The following is a 25,000-nucleotide window of genomic DNA, read 5'->3' on the forward strand; positions in this document are numbered from 1 at the left end:
ACAGTGTACTAGAGAGTGTACTAGACAGTGTACTAGACAGTGTACTAGACAGTGTACTAGACAGTGTACTAGAGAGTGTACTAGACAGTGTACTAGACAGTGTACTAGACAGTGTACTAGACAGTGTATTTGACAGTGTATTACTAGACAGTGTACTAGAGAGTGTACTAGACAGTGTATTTGACAGTGTACTAGACAGTGTACTAGAGAGTGTACTAGACAGTGTACTAGACAGTGTACTAGAGAGTGTACTAGAGAGTGTACTAGACAGTGTACTAGACAGTGTACTAGAGAGTGTACTAGACAGTGTACTAGAGAGTGTACTAAAGAGTGTACTAGATAGTGTATTAGATAGTGTACTAGAGAGTGTACTAGACAGTGTACTAGAGAGTGTACTAGACAGTGTACTAGACAGTGTACTAGAGAGTGTACTAGAGAGTGTACTAGACAGTGTATTTGACAGTGTACTAGACAGTGTACTAGACAGTGTTGTAGAGAGTGTACTAGACAGTGTACTAGAGAGTGTACTAGACAGTGTACTAGACAGTGTACTAGACAGTGTACTAGAGAGTGTACTAGAGAGTGTACTAGACAGTGTACTAGAGAGTATACTAGACAATGTACTAGACAGTGTACTAGAGAGTGTACTAGACAGTGTACTAGAGAGTGTACTAGACAGTGTACTAGAGAGTGTACTAGACAGTGTATTAGAGAGTGTATTAGACAGTGTACTAGAGAGTGTACTAGAGAGTGTACTAGACAGTGTACTAGACAGTGTACTAGAGAGTGTACTAGACAGTGTACTAGACAGTGTACTAGAGAGTGTACTAGACAGTGTACTAGACAGTGTATTAGACAGTGTACTAGACAGTGTATTAGAGAGTGAACTAGACAGTGAACTAGACAGTGTACTAGACAGTGTACTAGACAGTGTACTAGACAGTGTACTAAAGAGTGTACTAGACAGTGTACTAGAGAGTGTACTAGACAGTGTACTAGAGAGTGTACTAGACAGTGTACTAGACAGTGTATTTGACAGTGTACTAGAGAGTGTACTAGACAGTGTACTAGAGAGTGTACTAGACAGTGTATTTGACAGTGTACTAGACAGTGTACTAGAGAGTGTACTAGACAGTGTACTAGACAGTGTACTAGAGAGTCTAGACAGTGTACCAGTGTACTAGAGAGTGTACTAGACAGTGTACTAGAGAGTGTACTAGACAGTGTACTAGACAGTGTACTAGACAGTGTATTTGACAGTGTACTAGACAGTGTACTAGAGAGTGTACTAGACAGTGTACTAGACAGTGTACTAGACAGTGTACTAGAGAGTGTACTATACAGTGTACTAGACAGTGTACTAGAGAGTGTACTAGACAGTGTACTAGACAGTGTACTAGAGAGTGTACTAGACAGTGTACTAGACAGTGAGTGTACTAGACAGTGTACTAGAGAGTGTACTGACAGTGTACTAGAGAGTGTACTAGACAGTGTACTAGACAGTGTATTTGACAAGAGAGTGTACTAGACAGTGTACTAGAAGTGTACTAGACAGTGTATTTGACAGTGTACTAGACAGTGTACTAGAGACTGTACTAGACAGTGTACTAGACAGTGTATAGAGAACTAGAGAGTGTACTAGACAGTGTACTAGACAGTGTACTAGAGAGTGTACTAGACAGTGTACTAGAGAGTGTACTAAAGAGTGTACTAGATAGTGTATTAGATAGTGTACTAGAGAGTGTACTAGACAGTGTACTAGAGAGTGTACTAGACAGTGTACTAGACAGTGTACTAGAGAGTGTACTAGAGAGTGTACTAGACAGTGTATTTGACAGTGTACTAGACAGTGTACTAGACAGTGTACTAGAGAGTGTACTAGACAGTGTACTAGAGAGTGTACTAGACAGTGTACTAGAGAGTGTACTAGACAGTGTACTAGACAGTGTACTAGAGAGTGTACTAGAGAGTGTACTAGACAGTGTACTAGAGAGTATACTAGACAATGTACTAGACAGTGTACTAGAGAGTGTACTAGACAGTGTACTAGAGAGTGTACTAGACAGTGTACTTTGTACTAGACAGTGTATTAGAGAGTGTATTAGACAGTGTACTAGAGAGTGTACTAGAGAGTGTACTTAACAGTGTACTAGACAGTGTACTAGAGAGTGTACTAGACAGTGTACTAGACAGTGTACTAGAGAGTGTACTAGACAGTGTACTAGACAGTGTATTAGACAGTGTACTAGACAGTGTATTAGAGAGTGAACTAGACAGTGAACTAGACAGTGTACTAGACAGTGTACTAGACAGTGTATTAGACAGTGTACTAGAGAGTGTACTAGACAGTGTACTAGAGAGTGTATTAGACAGTGTATTAGACAGTGTACTAGACAGTGTACTAGAGAGTGTACTAGACAGTGTGTGTGTGCACGTGCGTGTGTGTCCTGTTTGTCTCACCTGTAGTTTCTCCTCCAGGGCAGCGGTGGCGCTGTCTCCACTGTTCTCATCCACCACCACCACCATGTGTGTCAGAGAGTTGACACGCACCTGCTCCAACTCTAGGTCCTCCTGCAACAGCTACAATAGGCATGATAATTGGGTTGAGTCTAGTAGCGACAAAATGGCAGGAAATGGCCCAAAATGGAAGGAAATGGAAAGATACTATCTGAAGTGATCAAAATGTAAATGTTGATGATTATTTCACTAGGATGTGCTGTAATGAACATGACCCTGAAAGGACCCCAGCCCTGCAGGTAGCTAGATAGTAGTTGACCTACTTTGTGTTCCTCTACTTGGTGTTTAACATCCTCCAGGTCTGGCCCCATAGGCTGAGCCCCCATCCTCTTGATCCGTCCCTCTGTCAGCTCCAACCAATCAGTGAGCTGCTTCAACTGCTGGTGCTGAAGGTCCATCAACACCTCGTGGAGTCTGGGGGAGGAGGATGAGAGGAGAGGAGAGGAGAGGAGACGAGACGAGAGGAGAGGAGAGGAGAGGAAAGGAGAGAAGAGAGGGGAGAGGAGAGGAGAGGGGGTGGATAAGGGAGGGAGGAGGAGAGGAGGAGAGAGGAAAGAAGGAGAGAAGAGAGGGGAGAGGAGAGTAGAGGAAAGAAGGAGAGAAGAGAGGGGAGAGGAGAGGAGAGGAAAGAAGGAGAGAAGAGAGAGGAGAGGAGAGGAGAGGAGAGGAAAGAAGGAGAGAAGAGAGGGGAGAGGAGAGGAGAGGAAAGAAGGAGAGAAGAGAGGGGAGAGGAGAGGAGAGGAGAGGAAAGAAAAGGAGGAGAGAAGAGAGAGAGGAGAGAGAGGAGAGGAAAGAAGGAGAGAAGAGAGGGGGAGGAGAGAAGAGGAGAGGAAAGAAGAGAGAAGAGAGGGGAGAGGAGAGGAGAGGAAAGAAGGAGAGAAGAGGGGGAGGAGCGAAGAGAGGGGGAGGAGAGGAGAGGAGAGGAAAGAAGGAGAGAAGAGAAAGAAGAGGAAAGAAAAGGAGAGAGAGAGAGGGGAGGAGAGAGGAGAGGAGAGGAGAGAAGAGAGGGGGGAAGAGAAGAGGAGAGGAAAGAGAGAGGGGAGAGGAGAGGAGGAGAGGAGAGAAGAGGGGGGAGGAGCGAAGAGAGGGGGAGAGAAGAGAGAGGAAAGAACGAGAGAAGAGAGGGGAGAGGAGGAGAGGAAAGAAGGAGAGAAGAGAGGGCGGAGGAGTGGAGAGGAGAGGAAAGAAGGAGAGAAGAGAGGGGGAGGAGAGGAGAGGAAAGAAGGAGAAGAGAGGGCGGAGGAGTGGAGAGGAGGAAAGAAGGAGAGAAGAGAGGGGGAGGAGAGAAGAGGAGATGGAGAGGAAGAGAGGATAAGAGATGGAGGAGTAGAAGGGAAGAGAGGAGTAGGAGAGAGGAAGGAGAGGAGAAGGGAGGGAGGAGGAGAGGAGTAGAGGAGAAGAGTAGGAGGGAGGAGAGGGAGAGTGGAGAAGGAAGGGAGGAGGAGAGGAGGAGAGTAGAGAAGAGGAGAAGAGAGAGAGGGGGAGAGGAGAAGAGGAGAGGAGAGTAGAGAAGAGGACAGTAGAGTAGAGGAGAAGAGCGGGAAGATGAGAGGAAAAGAGGAGAGGAGAAAAGAGGGAGGAAGAGAGGAAAGGAGGGGCAAAGAGAAGAGGAGAGAAGGGGAGGAGGAGAGACTGAGCAAAGAGGGCAGGGGGCTATTGAGTACAGCTAGATCCTAGTTAGACACCTCATAGAGAGCTGCAGCTCAGGTCTATTCAAAACATAATATTACCTTCAAGGACATAGATACATATTTCTCACCCAGAGAGACATGCTGGATTTCAGGGGAATTTGTGTTTGTTTGTGTGTGTGTATGTGCGTGTGTGTGTGTGTGCTTGTGTGTGTGCGTGCAAATGTATGTGTGTGTATGTGTGTGTGCTTGTGTGTGGGTGGGTACATGCACAAGTCTGTGTGTGTGTGTTCACAATCGAGAGAATCCTGTCGCACAATCGAGAGCATCCTGTCAGGCTGTATCACCGCCTGGTACGGCAACTGCTCCGCCCACAACCGTAAAGCTCTCCAGAGGGTAGTGAGGTCTGCACAAACGCATCACCAGGGGCAAACTACCTACCCTCCAGGACACCTACACCACCCGATGTCACAGGAAGGCCAAAAAGATCAAGATCAAGGACAACAACCACCCGAGCCACTGCCTGTTCACCCCGCTATCATCCAGAAGGCGAGGTCAGTACAGGTGCATCAAAGCTGGGACCGAGAGACTGAAAAACAGCTTCTATCTCAAGGCCATCAGACTAGTACACACTGACTCAACTCTCTGGCCACTTTAGTAATTAAAAATTGGATGTAATAAATGCATCACTAGTCACTTTAAACAACGCCACTTTATATAACATTTACATATCCTACATTACTCATCTCATACATCTCATACATTACTCATCTCATACATCTCATACATTACTCATCTCATCTCATACTCATTACATCATAAAGTGTGGTCTATACCATCTACTGCATCTTGCCTATGCTGCGCGGCCATCGCTCATCCATATATTTATATGTACATATTCTCATTCATTCCTTTACACTTGTGTGTATATTAGGTAGTTGTTGTGAAATTGTTAGATTACTTGTTGGATATTACAGCAAGGTCGGAACTAGAAGCACAAGCATTTCACTACACTCACATTAACATCTGCTAAACATGTGTATGTGACCAATAAAATTGATTTGATTTGTGTGTTTCTGCCTGCGTGTCTGTGTACAGTATGGTCAGGGTTGGGTAGGTTACTTTCTACATGTAATCTGTTACAGTTACTAGTCACAAAATTGTAGTCAGTAAAGTAAATTTTGGATGAACTTTTTGGTGTCTGGGCAGTATTTTCACGTCCGGATGAAATGCATGCCCAAATTCAACTGCCTTCTACTCATCCCCTGAAGATAAGATATGCATATTATTAGTAGATTTGGATAGAAAACACTCTGAAGTTTCTAAAACTGTTTGAATCATGTCTGTGAGTATAACATAACTTATTTAGCAGGCGAAACCATTCAGATTTATTTTTTTGAGGTCACTCTCTCTTCAATGGGTTTTCATCGGGAATCCAGATTTCTAAGGGACCTTCTTGCAGTTCCTATCGCTCCCACTGGATGTCACCAGTCTTTAGAAATTGGTTGAGGTTTTTCCTTTGTGTAATGAAGAAGTACTTCAAAAATACCTAAAGTTGTATTACAAAAGTAGTTTGAAATGTTTTGGCAAAGTTTCCAGGTAACTTTTGAGATATTTTGTAGTGACGTTGCGTAAGTTGGAACCGGTGTTTTTCTGGATCAAACGTGCCAAATAAATGTACATTTTGGATATATATGGACGGAATTAATCGAACAAAATGACCATTTGTGATGTTTATGGGACATATTGGAGTGCCAACAGAAGAAGCTCGTCAAAGGTAAGGCATGATTTATAATTTTATTTCTGCGTTTTGTGTCGCGCCTGCAGGGTTGAAATATGCTTCTGTCTCTTTGTTTACAGAGGTGCTATCCTCAGGTAATAGCATAGTTTGCTTTCGCCGAAAAACCTTTTTGAAATCTGACATGTTGGCTGGACTCACAACACGCGTAGCTTTAATTTGGTGTCTTTCATGTGTGATTTCATGAAAGTTCGATTTTTATAGTAATTTATTTGAATTTGGTGCTCTGCATTCTCTCACTTATTACTGATATCCATATCGCCCCTTGAGCTACACCACTACTGTCATCCTGACCTGTCATCCTGACCTGTCATCCTGACCCGTCATCCTGACCTGTCATCCTGACCCGTCATCCTGACCCGTCATCCTGACCCGTCATCCTGACCCGTCATCCTGACCCGTCATCCTGACCCGTCATCCTGACCCGTCATCCTGACCCGTCATCCTGACCCGTCATCCTGACCCATCATCCTGACCTGTCATCCTGACCTGTCATCCTGTTTATTCAAGTTGGATCATCTTAGGATGCCGACAGCAGTCGTACCATTGGAAGACATAACTTGGACTGTAGCCTACAAAAACCTATTCCTGCTCTTTCCCCACAATCCATCAAACACATTTGGTGTGTCGTCATAGTGATGTGGAACAAACTGAAACAATGTGGATTTGAATGTCGCTGAGAAAACAGACATGTCATAAAGAATTGTTTCACAAACATCCTCTTTGAATTTAAAAGTGATCTGAGAAGTAATCATCAAATTACCAGCAGACATTACCAGCAGCCATTACCAGTAGACATTACCAGCAGAGATTACCAGTAGACATTACCAGCAGAGATTACCAGCAGACATTACCAGCAGACATTACCAGCAGCCATTACCAGTAGACATTACCAGTAGACATTACCAGCAGACATTACCAGCAGACATTACCAGCAGAGATTACCAGTAGACATTACCAGCAGACATTACCAGTAGACATTACCAGCAGACATTACCAGCAGACATTACCAGCAGACATTACCAGCAGACATTACCAGCAGACATTACCAGCAGACATTACCAGCAGACATTACCAGTAGACATTACCAGTAGACATTACCAGTAGACATTACCAGCAGACATTACCAGTAGACATTACCATTAGGTGACATAAGCAGACATTACCAGTAATGTTAGGTTTACCAGGACATTACCAGCAGACATTACCAGTCATGCCAGTAGACATTACGACATTACATTTACATTGTGCAGACGCTCTTATCCAGAGCGACAGACATGTAGACATTACCAGCAGACATTACCAGTGTTACCAGTGTTACCAGTAGACATTACCAGCAGACATTACCAGTAGACATTGTGTGTGAGTGGTGTAATCACCCTGTGTAGGTTTGGTCCATGGTGTGTGTGTCTGTGTGTGTGTGTGTGTGTGTGTGTGTGTGTGTGTGTGTGTGTGTGTTTGAGTGTCTGTGTGCGTGCGTCCGTGCATCCATCCATCCATCCATCCATCCATCCATCCATCCATCCATCCATCCATCCATCCATCCATCCATGTGTGTGTGTCCTACCTGCTCTGTTTCTCCATGCTAGCCACTCTGAGGTGTTCCCAGCGGGAGTTGAGGAGGTTCATCTGCTCCCTGACCTCTTTCTCCTCCTCCTCCGTTAAATGACCCTCACCCAGGAGGGCACTGCCCGCACGCAGCACCCTGCCCACACTGCCCTGGTGGGACGTCAGCTCCACCATGTAGCCCTGAGAGGACACAGGCAGGAAGGGACGTACACACACACACACACACACACACACACACACACACACACACACACACACACACACACACACACACACACACACACACACACACACACACACACACACACACACACACACACACACACACACACACACACAGACACAGGGACACACACAGACACAGGGACACAGACACAGCACATGTTATAGTATATAATGAACACACAGTACATGTTATAGTATATAATGAACACCCAGTACATGTTATAGTATATAATGAACACCCAGTACATGTTATAGTATATAATGAACACCCAGTACATGTTATAGTATATAATGAACACCCAGTACATGTTATAGTATATAATGAACACCCAGTACATGTTATAGTATATAATGAACAACCAGTACATGTTATAGTGTATAATGAACACCCAGTACATGTTATAGTATATAATGAACACCCAGTACATGTTATAGTATAAAATGAACACCCAGTACATGTTATAGTATATAATGAACACCCAGTACATGTTATAGTATATAATGAACACACAGTACATGTTATAGTATATAATGAACACCCAGTACATGTTATAGTATATAATGAACACCCAGTACATGTTATAGTATATAATGAACACACAGGGGGAAACCCAGAGTCAGGTTATAGTATATAATGAACACCCAGTACATGTTATAGTATATAATGAACACCCAGTACATGTTATAGTATATAATGAACACCCAGTACATGTTATAGTATATAATGAACACCCAGTACATGTTATAGTATATAATGAACACACAGTACATGTTATAGTATATAATGAACACACAGTACATGTTATAGTATATAATGAACACACAGTACATGTTATAGTATATAATGAACACACAGTACATGTTATAGTATATAATGAACACACAGTACATGTTATAGTATATCATGAACACCCAGTACATGTTATAGTATATAATGAACACCCAGTACATGTTATAGTATATAATGAACACACAGTACATGCTATAGTATATAATGAACACCCAGTACATGTTATAGTATATAATCAACACACAGTACATGTTATAGTATATAATGAACACACAGTACATGTTATAGTATATAATGAACACACAATACATGTTATAGTATATAATGGACACACAGTACATGTTATAGTATATAATGAACACACAGTACATGTTATAGTATATAATGAACACACAATACATGTTATAGTATATAATGGACACACAGTACATGTTATAGTATATAATGAACACACAGTACATGTTATAGTATATAATGAACACCCAGTACAGGGCTCCGGGCAGCCGAGCTGAAATGGAGGAAAACTCGCCTCCCTGCGGACCTGGCATCCTTTCACTCCCTCCTCTCTACATTTTCCTCTTCTGTCTCTGCTGCTAAAGCCACTTTCTACCACTCTAAATTCCAAGCTTCTGCCTCTAACCCTAGGAAGCTCTTTGCCACCTTCTCCTCCCTCCTGAATCCTCCTCCCCCTCCCCCCCTCCTCCCTCTCTGAAGATGACTTCGTCAACCATTTTGAAAAGAAGGTCGACGACATCCGATCCTCGTTTGCTAAGTCAAACGACACCGCTGGTTCTGCTCACACTGCCCTACCCTGTGCTCTGACCTCTTTCTCCCCTCTCTCTCCAGATGAAATCTCGCGTCTTGTGACGGCCGGCCGCCCAACAACCTGCCCGCTTGACCCTATCCCCTCCTCTCTTCTCCAGACCATTTCCGGAGACCTTCTCCCTTACCTCACCTCGCTCATCAACTCATCCCTGACCGCTGGCTACGTCCCTTCCGTCTTCAAGAGAGCGAGAGTTGCACCCCTTCTGAAAAAACCTACACTCGATCCCTCCGATGTCAACAACTTCAGACCAGTATCCCTTCTTTCTTTTCTCTCCAAAACTCTTGAACGCGCCGTCCTTGGCCAGCTCTCCCGCTATCTCTCTCAGAATGACCTTCTTGATCCAAATCAGTCAGGTTTCAAGACTAGTCATTCAACTGAGACTGCTCTTCTCTGTATCACGGAGGCGCTCCGCACCGCTAAAGCTAACTCTCTCTCCTCTGCTCTCATCCTTCTAGACCTATCGGCTGCCTTCGATACTGTGAACCATCAGCCATCAGATCCTCCTCTCCACCCTCTCCGAGTTGGGCATCTCCGGCGCGGCCCACGCTTGGATTGCGTCCTACCTGACAGGTCGCTCCTACCAGGTGGCGTGGCGAGAATCTGTCTCCTCACCACGCGCTCTCACCACTGGTGTCCCCCCAGGGCTCTGTTCTAGGCCCTCTCCTATTCTCGCTATACACCAAGTCACTTGGCTCTGTCATAACCTCACATGGTCTCTCCTATCATTGCTATGCAGACGACACACAATTAATCTTCTCCTTTCCCCCTTCTGATGACCAGGTGGCGAATCGCATCTCTGCATGTCTGGCAGACATATCAGTGTGGATGACGGATCACCACCTCAAGCTGAACCTCGGCAAGACGGAGCTGCTCTTCCTCATGATCTCGCCATCACGGTTGACAACTCCATTGTGTCCTCCTCCCAGAGCGCTAAGAACCTTGGCGTGATCCTGGACAACACCCTGTCGTTCTCAACTAACATCAAGGCAGTGGCCCGCTCCTGTAGGTTCATGCACTACAACATCCGCAGAGTACGACCCTGCATCACACAGGAAGCGGCGCAGGTCCTAATCCAGGCACTTGTCATCTCCCGTCTGGATTACTGCAACTCGCTGTTGGCTGGGCTCCCTGCCTGTGCCATTAAACCCCTACAACTCATCCAGAACGCCGCAGCCCGTCTGGCGTTAAACCTTCCCAAGTTCTCTCACGTCACCCCGCTCCTCCGCTCTCTCCACTGGCTTCCAGTTGAAGCTCGCATCCGCTACAAGACCATGGTGCTTGCCTACGGAGCTGTGAGGGGAACGGCACCTCAGTACCTCCAGGCTCTGATCAGGCCCTACACCCAAACAAGGGCACTGCGTTCATCCACCTCTGGCCTGCTCGCCTCCCTACCACTGAGGAAGTACAGTTCCCGCTCAGCCCAGTCAAAACTGTTCGCTGCTCTGGCCCCCCAATGGTGGAACAATGGAACAAACTCCCTCACGACGCCAGGACAGCGGAGTCAATCACCACCTTCCGGAGACACCTGAAACCCCACCTCTTTAAGGAATACCTAGGATAGGATAAGTAATCCTTCTCACCCCCCACCCCTTTAAGATTTAGATGCACTATTGTAAAGTGACTGTTCCACTGGATGTCATAAGGTGAATGCACCAATTTGTAAGTCGCTCTGGATAAGAGCGTCTGCTAAATGACTTAAATGTAATGTAAATGTATATAATGAACACACAGTACATGTTATAGTATATAATGAACACCCAGTACATGTTATAGTATATAATGAACACACAGTACATGTTATAGGAACACCCAGTAATGTTATAGTATATAATGAACACACAGTACATGTTATTCCACATGTTATAGTATATAATGAACTGAACAGAACACCCAGTATTCACCTTGTTATAGTATATAATGAACACACAGTACATGTTATAGTATATAATGAACACTTTCCACCTTATTCTTCCATTGTTTTGTTATTCATTATTAAACACTAAACTACCCTTGGCCTTTTTAGACATTTTGTTGTTTAAAAGCCTGAAGTTAAAATTGATTCAACTGAGATGTTTTGTCACTGGCTTACACACAATTACACACAATACCCCATAATGTCAAAGTGGAATTATGTTTTTTTTAAACCAAATTAATTAAAAATGAAAAGCTGAAATGCCTTGAGTCAACAAGTATTCAACCCCTTTGTTATGACAAGCTGAAATAAGTTCAGGAGGAAAAAAATGTGCTTAGCAAGTCACATAATAAGTTGCATGGACTCTGTGTGCAATAACAGTGTTTAACATGATGTTTGAATGACTACCTCATCTCTGTACTCCACACATACAATTATCTGTAATGTCCCTCATCTCTGTACTCCACACATACAATTATCTATAAGTTCCCTCATCTCTGTACTCCACACATACAATTATCTGTAAGTTCCCTCATCTCTGTACTCCACACATACAATTATCTGTAAGTTCCCTCATCTCTGTACTCCACACATACAATTATCTGTAAGTTCCCTCATCTCTGTACTCCACACATACAATTATCTGTAAGTTCCCTCATCTCTGTACTCCACACATACAATTATCTGTAAGTTCCCTCATCTCTGTACTCCACACATACAATTATCTGTAAGTTCCCTCATCTCTGTACTCCACACATACAATTATCTGTAATGTCCCTCAGTCGAGCAGTGAATTTCAAACATTGATTCAACCACAAATACCAGGGAGGTTTTCCAATGCCTCACGAAGAAGGGCACCTATTGGTAGATGGGTAAACATAAAAAAGCTGACATTGAATATCTCTTTAAGCAGGTGAAGTCATTAATTACACTTTGGATGGTGTATCAATACACCCAGTCACTACAAAGATACAGGAGTCATTCCTAACTCAGTTGCCGGAGAGGAAGGAAACCGCTCAGGGATAGTTACTCCACAATACTAACCTAATTGACTGAGGGGAAAAGAAGAAGCCTGTACAAAATAATAATGTCTACAAAACATGTATCCTGTTTGCAACAAAGCACTAAATTAATACTGCAAAATAATTGCAAAACAATTAACTTTTTGTCCTGAATAAAACGTGTTATGTCTCGGCAAATCCAATACAACACATTACTGAGTACCACTCTCCATATTTTCAGGAATAGTGGTGGCTGCATCATGTTATGGGTATGCTTGTCACCATTCATAACTGGGTAGTTTTTCAGGATAAAAAAGAAACAGAATGGAGCTAAGCACAGCCAACATCCTTAGAGGAAAACGTGGTTCAGTCTGAGTTCCACCAGACACTGGGAGATGAATTCACCTTTTAGCAGGACTATAACCTAAAACACACAAGTCCACATCTACACTGGAGCTGCTGACCAGGAACACAGTGAATGTTCCTGAGTGGCCGAGTTAGAGTTAAGACCCAAATCTATTTTAAAACATTCACTTTGTCATTGAGATTTGTTATTTTATTTAATCCATTGTGAATTCAGGCTGAAACACAACAACATGTGGAATAAGTCAAGGGGTCTGAATCATTTCTGAAGGCCCTGTAGCTACATCCCCTCTATGGTGTCCCTAGTGTTCATCGCTCTTAAAAACACACAATGTAACAAAGCATGATAAAGATTGACAAAGCATGATAAAGTATGAAGAAGTATGATAAAGTATGATGAAAAATTATAAAGTATGATGAAAAATGATAAGTCTGATGAAGTATGATAACGTATGATAAGAATGATTAGTATGATAGGCATGATAGAATGATAAAGCATGATAAAGTATGATGAAGTATGATAAGATTGATAAAGTATGATAGGTATGATAAAGAATGATAAAGTATGATAACGTATGATAGGCATGATAGAATGATAAAGTATGATAAGTATGATAAGGTAGGATAGGCATGATAAAGAATGATAAAGTATGATAAGAATGATAAGTATGATAAGTATGATAGGCATGATAAAGAATGATAAAGTATGATAAGTATGATAAGAATTATAAAGTATGATAAGTATGATAGGCATGATAAAGAATGATAAAGTATGATAAGTATGATAAGAATTATAAAGTATGATAGGTATGATAAGTCTGATAAGAATGATAAAGAATAACAATAATGCACAAAGAAGGTTTGAAAGTTTTGAACTTGAAACCCTACAGTACCTCGTGTGTTATATGGTATATATCCCCTCGGGGGTGTCCCTACCTCGTGTGTTATATGGTATATATCCCCTCGGGGGTGTCCCTACCTCGTGTGTTATATGGTATATATCCCCTCGGGGGTGTCCCTACCTCGTGTGTTATATGGTATATATCCCCTCGGGGGTGTCCCTACCTCGTGTGTTATATGGTATATATCCCCTGTCCCTACCTCGGTTATATGGTATATATCCCCTCGGGGTGTCCCTACCTACCCCTCCCTGTGTGTTATATGGTATATATCCCCTATATATCCCCTCGGGGTGTCCCTACCTCGTGTGTTATATGGTATATATCCCCTCGGGGTGTCCCTACCTCGTGTGTTATATGGTATATATCCCCTCGACCCTACCTCGTGTGTTATATGGTATATATCCCCTCGGGGTGTCCCTACCTCGTGTGTTATATGGTATATATCCCCTCGGGGTGTCCCTACCTCGTGTGTTATATGGTATATATCCCCTCGGGGTGTCCCTACCTCGTGTGTTATATGGTATATATCCCCTCGGGGGGTGTCCCTACCTCGTGTGTTATATGGTATATATCCCTCGGTGGGTGTCCCTACCTCGTGTGTTATATGGTATATATCCCCTCGGGGTGTCCCTACCTCGGGTGTTATATGGTATATATCCCCTCGGGGTGTCCCTACCTCCTCGTGTGTTATATGGTATATATCCCCTCGGGGGTGTCCCTGCCTCGTGTGTTATATGGTATATATCCCCTCGGGGGTGTCCCTGCCTCGTGTGTGTGGAACTGCCCTCCTTGACTTCCTGCCTCGTGTGTTATATGGTATATATCCCCTCGGGGGGTCCCTGGGCCTGTGTTAGGCCATCCTCTGCAGACAGCCCCTCGCCAGGTGTTATATGGACCTCCCTCCAGGATGTTATATGGTAGTCCCCTCGGGGGTGTCCCTACCTGTGTGTTATATGGCCCCAGGGGCCCTAGGGGTGTTATATGGCCCCTCGGGGTGTCCCTAGGTCATCCTGGAACTGCTCCCCTCTACGTGCAGCTGGGTCTGGGCCTGGGCCATCCTCTGCAGGAGGAGGAAGCAGCAGGGAGATGGAAAAGGAGTCTTCCAGAGGGTGGCCCCAGGGCCAGGGGGGCCCCGCTCCAGGTCATCCTGACTGCCCCCACGCAGCAGCTGGGTCTGGGATGGGGAGGAGGAGAAGAGGGGGAGATGGAAAAGGAGAGAGAGGGAGGGGGAGGGGGAGAGAGAGAGGGGAGATGGAGGGGGAGACGAAAAAGGAGTGAGAGGGGAGGGAGGGAGGGAGGGAGAAGGGGGGAAGGGAGAGAGAGAGAGGGTTAGGAGAGGGAGATGAGGAAGTGGACTGAAGAGCGTGGTTAGACTCACCACTGACAATAAACAAATTGCTCTCTTGGAATGGAGACTCGTTCCCAACTACATTAACATGGCTTCCTCTCCTAGGGGGTCTCAACAGTCTGAAGACTCCCTGCCTTGAAGGGAAGGGAGTGTGATGAGGAATGAAGTCTGTGGTGCCAAAACACATTAGAGGTGTGAAGCACAGAAACACAGACACCCCGCATACACACACACACACACGCACCCTCACACACACACACACACGCACGCACGCACGCACGCACGCACGCACGCACGCACGCACGCACACACACACACACACACACACACACACACACACACGATGCACAGACAGAGGCAAACAAAAGGCAACACTCTATCCAAAAGCATAATTACAACATACACACACACTAACACACAGACAGACAGAAACACACATTGACTCATGGGGACAAAGCCAAACACACAGGTGCATTAGTCAGCAGCACAAACAGAGCGTCTGGTGTGTTGTGGTGCTGCTAGCCAAGCGGTGCCGTTGCCATGCCGTTCAGAAGCTCCACATGCTCTGTAGACACAGACATACTCTGAGATTTGTGTCAGTCACTGGTACACCTGGAGAACCCAGATAACTGTTCATTAAGCCTGGGGGGGGCAGGCCGAGCTGAGCCTGGTCGAGCCAGAGACACAGGGCGCGTTCCAGGTTGTCTTTATTGTAGTCGTGTTGCACAGATCATCAAATCTCACAATGCCCAGAGAAGTATTCAACTGCAATGAAGACTACCTGCTACGTAGCCACAGGCTCAGCCTCAGCTCTGTTTAGCCATAGATGGACACCCAGGAGGAGAGGAGAGGAGAAGAGAAGAGAAGAGAAGAGAGGAGAGGAGAGGAGAGGAGAGGAGAGGAGAGGAGAGGAGAGGAGAGGAGAGGAGAGGAGAGGAGAGGAGAGGAGAGGAGAGGAGAGGAGAGGAGAGGAGAGGAGAGGAGAGGAGAGGAGAGGAGAGGAGAGGAGAGGGCTACAGCTGTGAGACTAGAGTCTAGAGACTGGGTAGGTAGTTAGCAGTAGACACAGACCTGCTCAGTAAAGCGTCTCCTCTTTTGTTCAGGTGACTTGACATATGCAGCTTGACTGTAGGCATAGCTTTTATAGTGAGGTTTAGGAGAGGTGGAGGGGGTACGAACCCGCCCCTGAGACACACTCACTGTGATCTGAGAGAGAGGGAGAGAGACAGAGAGACAGGGAGGGAGAGAGAGAAAGACAAAGAGAGAGAGGGAGAGAGAGAAAGACAAAGAGAGAGACAAAGAGAGAGAGGGAGAGAGAGAAAGACAAAGAGAGAGAGGGAGAGAGGGAGAGACAAAGAGAGAGAGGGAGAGAGAGAAAGACAAAGAGAGAGACAAAGAGAGAGAGGGAGAGATGGAGAGAGGGAGAGACAGAGAGAGAGGGAGAGACAAAGAGAGAGAGAGGGAGAGAGAGAAAGACAAAGAGAGAGAGGGAGAGAGAGACAAAGAGAGAGAGGGAGAGACAAAGAGAGAGAGGGAGAGAGAGAAAGAGAAAGAGAGAGACAAAGAGATAGGGAGAGAGGGAGAGAGGGAGAGAGAGAAAGACAAAGATAGAGACAAAGTGAGAAGGAGAGAGGGAGAGAGAGAGTGAGAGAGGGAGCGGGGGAGAGAGAGAGAGAGTGAGAGAGGGAGAGAGAGAGAGGGGAGAGAGGGAGAAGGACAGGACAAGAGAGGAGGAGTCAGAGGGAAAAGGACAGGACAAGAGAGGAGGAGTCAAAGGGAGAGGGAAAAGGACAGGACAAGAGAGGAGGAGTCAGAGGGAGGAGAGGGAGAGGGAAGAAGCGAGGATGGGATCGAGGGTAGGAGTGAGAGAAAAAGACAGAGGACAGACACAAAGGCATATGTGGTTGGATGGGTGAAAGGGTGAGAGCGAGTGGAGGAGAGAGATTAGAGGAGAGAGAGTGGAGGAGAATGATTAGAGAGGAGAGAGTGGAGGAGAGAGTGGAGGAGAGAGATTAGAGAGGAGAGAGTGGAGAGATTGGAGGAGAGATATTTGAGGAGAGAGAGTGGAGGAGAGGAGAGAGAGTAGAGGAGAGAGTGGAGGAGAGAGTGGAGGAGAGAGAGTGGAGAGATTGGAGGAGAGATTGGGGGAGAGTGTGGAGGAGAGAGTAGAGGAGAAAGAGTGGAGGAGAGAGTGGAGGAGAGAGTGGAGGAGAGAGTGGAGGAGAGAGAGTGGAGGAGAGAGTGGAGGAGAGAGAGTGGGGAGAGAGAGTGGAGGAGAGAGCGTGGAGGAGAGTGTGGAGGAGAGAGTGTGGAGGAGAGAGAGTGGAGGAGAGAGAGTGGAGGAGAGAGAGTGGAGGAGAGAGTGGAGGAGAGAGAGTGGAGGAGAGAGAGTGGAGGAGAGAGAGTGGAGGAGAGAGAGTGGAGGAGAGAGTAGAGGAGAGAGAGTGGAGAAGAGAGAGTGGAGGAGAGAGGAGTGGAGGAGAGAGTGGAGGAGAGAGTGGAGGAGAGAGAGTGGAGGAGAGAGTGGAGGAGAGAGAGTGGAGGAGAGAGTGGAGGAGAGAGTAGGAGAGAGCGTGGAGGAGAGAGAGAGTGGAGGAGAGAGTGGAGGAGAGAGTGGAGGAGAGAGAGTGGAGGAGAGAGTAGAGGAGAGAGAGTGGAGAAGAGAGAGTGGAGGAGAGAGTGGAGGAGAGAGTGGAGGAGAGAGAGTGGAGGAGAGAGTGGAGGAGAGAGAGTGGAGGAGAGAGTGGAGGAGAGAGAGTGGAGGAGAGAGTGGAGGAGAGAGTAGGAGAGAGCGTGGAGGAGAGAGAGTGGAGGAGAGAGTGGAGGAGAGAGTGGAGGAGAGAGAGTGGAGGAGAGAGAGTGGAGGAGAGAGTGGAGGAGAGAGAGTGGAGGAGAGAGAGTGGAGGAGAGAGTGGAGGAGAGAGAGTGGAGGAGAGAGTGGAGGAGAGAGAGTGGAGGAGAGAGAGTGGAGGAGAGAGAGTGGAGGAGAGAGTGGAGGAGAGAGAGTGGAGGAGAGAGAGTGGAGGAGAGAGTGGAGGAGAGAGAGTGGAGGAGAGAGTGGAGGAGAGAGAGTGGAGGAGAGAGTGGAGGAGAGAGAGTGGAGAAGAGAGAGTGGAGGAGAGAGAGTGCAGAGAGAGTGGAGGAGAGAGTGGAGGAGAGAGAGTGGAGGAGAGAGAGTGGAGGAGAGAGAGTGGAGGAGAGAGTGGAGGAGAGAGAGTGGAGGAGAGAGAGTGGAGGAGAGAGTGGAGGAGAGAGAGTGGAGGAGAGAGTGGAGGAGAGAGAGTGGAGGAGAGAGTGGAGGAGAGAGAGTGGAGAAGAGAGAGTGGAGGAGAGAGAGTGCAGAGAGAGTGGAGGAGAGAGTGGAGGAGAGAGAGTGGAGAAGAGAGAGTGGAGGAGAGAGAGTGGAGGAGAGAGAGTGGAGGAGAGAGTGGAGGAGAGAGAGTGGAGAAGAGAGAGTGGAGGAGAGAGAGTGGAGAGAGAGTGGAGGAGAGAGTGGAGGAGAGAGAGTGGAGAAGAGAGAGTGGAGGAGAAAATGAAAGAGATGTGAAAGGAAGGTCAAGAGTGTCATGGCAACAGAGACAGTTTAGAAAATACATGTAGAGTAGATCAGCAACACATAAAACACAGAGAGCAGCATCCATTATACTGGACTAACCCCTAAAGACAGAGAGCAGCATCCATTATACTGGATTAACCCCTAAAGACAGAGAGCAGCATCCATTATACTGGATTAACCCCTAAAGACAGAGAGCAGCATCCATTATACTGGACTAACCCCTAAAGACAGAGAGAGAGCAGCATCCATTATACTGGACTAACCCCTAAAGACAGAGAGCAGCATCCATTATACTGGATTAACCCCTAAAGACAGAGAGAGAGCAGCATCCATTATACTGGATTAACCCCTAAAGACAGAGAGCAGCATCCATTATACTGGATTAACCCCTAAAGACAGAGAGCAGCATCCATTATACTGGATTAACCCCTAAAGACAGAGAGCAGCATCCATTATACTGGATTAACCCCTAAAGACAGAGAGCAGCATCCATTATACTGGACTAACCCCTAAAGACAGAGAGCAGCATCCATTATACTGGACTAACCCCTAAAGACAGAGAGCAGCATCCATTATACTGGACTAACCCCTAAAGACAGAGAGAACAGCATCCATTATACTGGACTAACCCCTAAAGACAGAGAGAACAGCATCCATTATACTGGACTAACCCCTAAAGACAGAGAGAGAGCAGCATCCATTATACTGGACTAACCCCTAAAGACAGAGAGAGCAGCCTCCATTATACTGGACTAACCCCTAAAGACAGAGAACAGCATCCATTATACTGGACTAACCCCTAAAGACAGAGAGAGAGCAGCATCCATTATACTGGACTAACCCCTAAAGACAGAGAGAGAGCAGCATCCATTATACTGGACTAACCCCTAAAGACAGAGAGAGAGCAGCATCCATTATACTGGACTAACCCCTAAAGACAGAGAGAGAGCAGCATCCATTATATTGGACTAACCCCTAAAGACAGAGAGAGAGCAGCATCCATTATACTGGACTAACCCCTAAAGACAGAGAGCAGCATCCATTATACTGGATTAACCCCTAAAGACAGAGAGAACAGCATCCATTATACTGGACTAACCCCTAAAGACAGACAGAGAGCAGCATCCATTATACTGGACTAACCCCTAAAGACAGAGAGAACAGCATCCATTATACTGGACTAACCCCTAAAGACAGAGAGAACAGCATCCATTATACTGGACTAACCCCTAAAGACAGACAGAGAGCAGCATCCATTATACTGGACTAACCCCTAAAGACAGAGAGAACAGCATCCATTATACTGGACTAACCCCTAAAGACAGAGAGCAGCATCCATTATACTGGATTAACCCCTAAAGACAGAGAGCAGCATCCATTATACTGGACTAACCCCTAAAGACAGAGAGCAGCATCCATTATACTGGACTAACCCCTAAAGACAGAGAGAACAGCATCCATTATACTGGACTAACCCCTAAAGACAGAGAGCAGCATCCATTATACTGGACTAACCCCTAAAGACAGAGAGCAGCATCCATTATACTGGATTAACCCCTAAAGACAGAGAGAGAGCAGCATCCATTATACTGGACTAACCCCTAAAGACAGAGAGAACAGCATCCATTATACTGGACTAACCCCTAAAGACAGAGAGCAGCATCCATTATACTGGACTAACCCCTAAAGACAGAGAGAGAGCAGCATCCATTATACTGGACTAACCCCTAAAGACAGAGAGCAGCATCCATTATACTGGACTAACCCCTAAAGACAGAGAGAACAGCATCCATTATACTGGACTAACCCTCCCCTACTGTAACTCCCCAGTCTGAACTCCACACATCTCAACAACACACTGTGAGCCTGGCTGGATGACAGCTCTTGGCCCTTTTTCACCGAGTTACAGAGTAGGACTGCTGATCTAGGATCAGGTCCTCCTTGTCGAGATGATTGTATTCGTTATGACCTAAAACTGATCCCATATCAGCCAGCATTCCTACTCTGAGAAGCATGATACATACGGACCCTGTCTTCCCCAAATGAACATCCTAAACCCAGCCCAATGCCCTGAGCTACAGCTGAATATATTAAACTATGTAAACTCATCCAGACCATTCAGCCTGGGAACTGAACCGTCTCCCTGTCTGCTGTCTGTCTGTCTCCCTGTCTGTCTGCATCAGAGTGGGAGAGATAGTCCTGTCTCTCTGCAGCAGAGTGGGAGAGATAGTCCTGTCTGCTGTCTGTCTGTCTCCCTGTCTGTCTGCATCAGAGTGGGAGAGGTAGTCCTGTCTGCTGTCTGTCTGCATCAGAGTGGGAGAGGTAGTCCTGTCTGCTGTCTGTCTGTCTGTCTCCCTGTCTGTCTGCATCAGAGTGGGAGAGATAGCCATGTCTCTCTGCAGCAGAGTGGGAGAGGTAGTCCTGTCTGCTGTCTGTCTGTCTCCCTGTCTGTCTGCAGCAGAGTGGGAGAGATAGTCATGTCTGTTTGCATCAGAGTGGGAGAGATAGTCCTGTCTGTCTGCATCGGAGTGGGATAGATAATCCTGTCTGCTGTCTGTCTGTCTCCCTGTCTGTCTGCATCAGAGTGGGAGAGGTAGTCATGTCTGCTGTCTGTCTGTCTCCCTGTCTCTCTGCAGCAGAGTGGGAGAGATAGTCCTGTCTGCTGTCTGTCTGTCTCCCTGTCTGTCTGCAGCAGAGTGGGAGAGATAGTCCTGTCTGTCTGCATCAGAGTTGGAGAGATAGTCCTGTCTGCTGTCTGTCTGTCTCCCTGCCTGTCTGCATCAGAGTGGTAGAGGTAGTCCTGTCTGCTGTCTGTCTGTCTACCTGTCTCTCTGCAGCAGAGTGGGAGAGATAGTCCTGTCTGCTGTCTGTCTGTCTCCCTGTCTGTCTGCATCAGAGTGGGAGAGGTAGTCATGTCTGCTGTCTGTCTGTCTCCCTGTCTCTCTGCAGCAGAGTGGGAGAGATAGTCCTGTCTGCTGTCTGTCTGTCTCCCTGTCTGTCTGCAGCAGAGTGGGAGAGATAGTCCTGTCTGTCTGCATCAGAGTTGGAGAGATAGTCCTGTCTGCTGTCTGTCTGTCTCCCTGCCTGTCTGCATCAGAGTGGTAGAGGTAGTCCTGTCTGCTGTCTGTCTGTCTACCTGTCTCTCTGCAGCAGAGTGGGAGAGATAGTCCTGTCTGCTGTCTGTCTGTCTCCCTGTCTGTCTGCAGCAGAGTGGTAGAGATAGTCCTGTCTGTCTGCATCAGAGTGGGAGAGATAGTCCTGTCTGCTGTCTGTCTGTCTCCCTGTCTGTCTGCATCAGAGCGGGAGAGGTAGTCCTGTCTGTCTGCATCAGAGTGGGAGAGATAGTCCTGTCTGTCTGCATCAGAGTGGGAGAGATAGTCCTGTCTGTCTGCATCAGAGTGGGAGAGATAGTCCTGTATGCTGTCTGTCTGTCTCCCTGTCTCTCTGCAGCAGAGTGAGAGAGGTAGTCCTGTCTGCTGTCTGTCTGTCTCCCTGTCTCCCTGCAACAGAGTGGTAGAGATAGTCCTGTCTGTCTGCATCAGAGTGGGAGAGATAGTCCTGTCTGTCTGCATCAGAGTGGGATAGGTAGTCCTGTCTGCTGTCTGTCTGTCTCCCTGTCTGTCTGCATCAGAGTGGGAGAGATAGTCCTGTCTGTCTGCATCAGAGTGGGATAGGTAGTCCTGTCTGCTGTCTGTCTGTCTCCCTGTCTGTCTGCATCAGAGTGGGATAGGTAGTCCTGTCTGCTGTCTGTCTGTCTCCCTGTCTGTCTGCATTAGAGTGGGATAGGTAGTCCTGTCTGCTGTCTGTCTGTCTCCCTGTCTGTCTGCATCAGAGTGGGAGAGATAGTCCTGTCTGTCTGCATCAGAGTGGGAGAGATAGTCTTGTCTGTCTGCATCAGAGTGGGAGAGATAGTCCTGTCTGTTTGCATCAGTGGGTGGGGTTATATCCTTCCTGTTTGGCCCTGTCCGGGGGTGTCCTCGGATGGGGCCACAGTGTCTCCTGAACCCTCCTGTCTCAGCCTCCAGTATTTTTGCTGCAGTAGTTTGTGTCGAGGGGCTGGGGTCAGTTTGTTATATCTGGAGTACTTCTCCTATCTTATCCGGTGTCCTGTGTGAATTTAAGTATGCTCTCACTAATTCTCTCTTTCTCTCTTTCTCTCTCTCGGAGGACCTGAGCCCTAGGACCATGCCTCAGGACTACCTGACATGATATCAGCTGATGTACGAAGGGCTATAAAAATAAATTTGATTTGATTTTGATTTGATGACTCCTTGCTGTCCCCAGTCCACCTGGCCGTGCTGCTGCTCCACTTTCAACTGTTCTGCCTGTGATTATTATTATTTGACCCTGCTGGTCATTTATGAACATTTGAACATCTTGGCCATGTTCTGTTATAATCTCCACCCGGCACAGCCAGAAGAGGACTGGCCACCCCTCATAGCCTGGTTCCTCTCTAGGTTTCTTCCTAGGTTCTGGCCTTTCAAGGGAGTTTTTCCTAGCCACCATGCTTCTACACCTGCATTGCTTGCTGTTTGGGGTTTTAGGCTGGGTTTCTGTACAGCTCTTTGAGATCAGCTGGTGTACGAAGGGCTATATAAATACATTTGATTTGATTTGATCAGCGTGGGAGAGATAGTCCTGGCAGTTGGTGTAAATGATGATAAATGAAGTGAAGGATAATGACGTCTTCCAGACAGCTAGACTCATTTCCCTCTCTCTCATCTCTCTCTTTCCCTCTCGGTCTCTTTCTCTCTCCCCCCTTTCCACTTTTCCCCCCTCTCCTTCTCTCTCTCTCCCTCTCTCTCTCTCTCTCTCTCTCTCTCTCTCTCTTTCTCTCTGTCTCTCTCTCTCCCCCCCTCTCCTTCTCTCTCTCTTTCTCTCTTTCACTCTCCCCCTCTCTGTCTCTCTCTCTCTCTCTCCCTCTCTCTATCGTCTCTCTCTCCCTATCCCTCTCTCTCTCTTTCTCTCTCCCCCTCCCCGTCTCTCTCCCCCTCCCTCTCTATCTCATTCACTCTATCGTCTCTCTCTCTCCGCCACATATCCATCAGTCATTATCACAATTTATAGTCCCACATCAATAGAATAGTGACTCAGAAAGATAGCAATTAAAGGAGTTAAGATAACATTTATCATTAAATGTTTTGCTCACTGGGTATATTTCCACCACAGCTACACTACTGAAAGACCTTGACTATAACAGCTGAACCTGTGTGAACTGGGATGGAGGGTGTTGGATAACAACACTATACCAGGGATATGAGATGACAGCAGTGACATCACAGACAGATGGATTACGTCCCAAATGGGACCCTATTAGTGCACTGCTTTAGACCTGAGGCCTTGGGAGGCCCAAGACCCTTCACTCCAGAGTCCCTGGGAGGCCCAAGACCCTTCACTCCAGAGGCCCTGGAAGGCCCAAGACCCTTCACTCCAGAGGCCCTGGGAGGCCCAAGACCCTTCACTCCAGAGGCCCTGGGAGACCCAAGACCCTTCACTCCAGATGCCCTGGGAGGCCCAAGACCTTTCACTCCAGAGGCCCTGGGAGGCCCAAGACCCTTCACTCCAGAGTCCCTGGGAGGCCCAAGACCCTTCACTCCAGAGGCCCTGGGAGGCCCAAGACCCTTCACTCCAGAGGCCCTGGAAGACCCAAGACCCTTCACTCCAGAGGCCCTGGGAGGCCCAAGACCCTTCACTCCAGAGTCCCTGGGAGGCCCAAGACCCTTCACTCCAGATGCCCTGGGAGGCCCAAGACCCTTCACTCCAGAGGCCCTGGAAGGCCCAAGACCCTTCACTCCAGAGGCCCTGGGAGGCCCAAGACCCTTCACTCCAGAGGCCCTGGGAGACCCAAGACCCTTCACTCCAGATGCCCTGGGAGGCCCAAGACCCTTCACTCCAGAGGCCCTGGGAGGCCCAAGACCCTTCACTCCAGAGTCCCTGGGAGGCCCAAGACCCTTCACTCCAGATGCCCTGGGAGGCCCAAGACCCTTCACTCCAGATGCCCTGGGAGGCCCAAGACCCTTCACTCCAGATGCCCTGGGAGGCCCAAGACCCTTCACTCCAGAGTCCCTGGTCAGCAGTGCACTGTTCACAGTGATACGGCGTCACTGCAGCCTGGGGTTCGATCCCAGGCTCTGTCATTACCGGCTGTGATCGGGAGCCCGGCTGTGATCGGGCAGCGTATAATTGGCCCAGGAGTCCCATAGGGCAGCGCATAATTGGCCCGGGAGTCCCATAGGGCAGTCGCATAATTGGCCCAGGAGTCCCATAGGGCAGCGTATAATTGGCCCAGGAGTCCCATAGGGCAGCGTATAATTGGCCCAGGAGTCCCATAGGGCAGTCGCATAATTGGCCCAGGAGTCCCATAGGGCAGCGTATAATTGGCCCAGGAGTCCCATAGGGCAGTCGCATAATTGGCCCAGGAGTCCCATAGGGCAGCGTATAATTGGCCCAGGAGTCCCATAGGGCAGTCGCATAACTGGCCCAGGAGTCCCATAGGGCAGCGTATAATTGGCCCAGGAGTCCCATAGGGCAGTCGCATAATTGGCCCAGGAGTCCCATAGGGCAG

General features: G+C 47.2%; 1 protein-coding gene across 1 annotated transcript in view; it reads right to left on the reverse strand.

Moving 5' to 3' along the window:
• LOC124026051 (dystrophin-like) overlaps nt 1-25,000 on the reverse strand; it is a gene marked incomplete at both ends in the record, with an annotated part of 62,019 nt that overhangs the window by 13,308 nt on the left and 23,711 nt on the right. Inside the window, 5 exon segments of the mRNA XM_046339226.1 lie at nt 2,461-2,580; nt 2,781-2,931; nt 7,511-7,692; nt 14,562-14,705; nt 15,951-16,085. Of these exon segments, the coding sequence (XP_046195182.1) occupies nt 2,461-2,580; nt 2,781-2,931; nt 7,511-7,692; nt 14,562-14,705; nt 15,951-16,085 (732 nt within the window).

This window comes from Oncorhynchus gorbuscha, unplaced genomic scaffold (genome assembly GCF_021184085.1).
Source record: "Oncorhynchus gorbuscha isolate QuinsamMale2020 ecotype Even-year unplaced genomic scaffold, OgorEven_v1.0 Un_scaffold_2531, whole genome shotgun sequence".
Classification (NCBI taxonomy): Eukaryota; Metazoa; Chordata; class Actinopteri; order Salmoniformes; family Salmonidae; genus Oncorhynchus; species Oncorhynchus gorbuscha.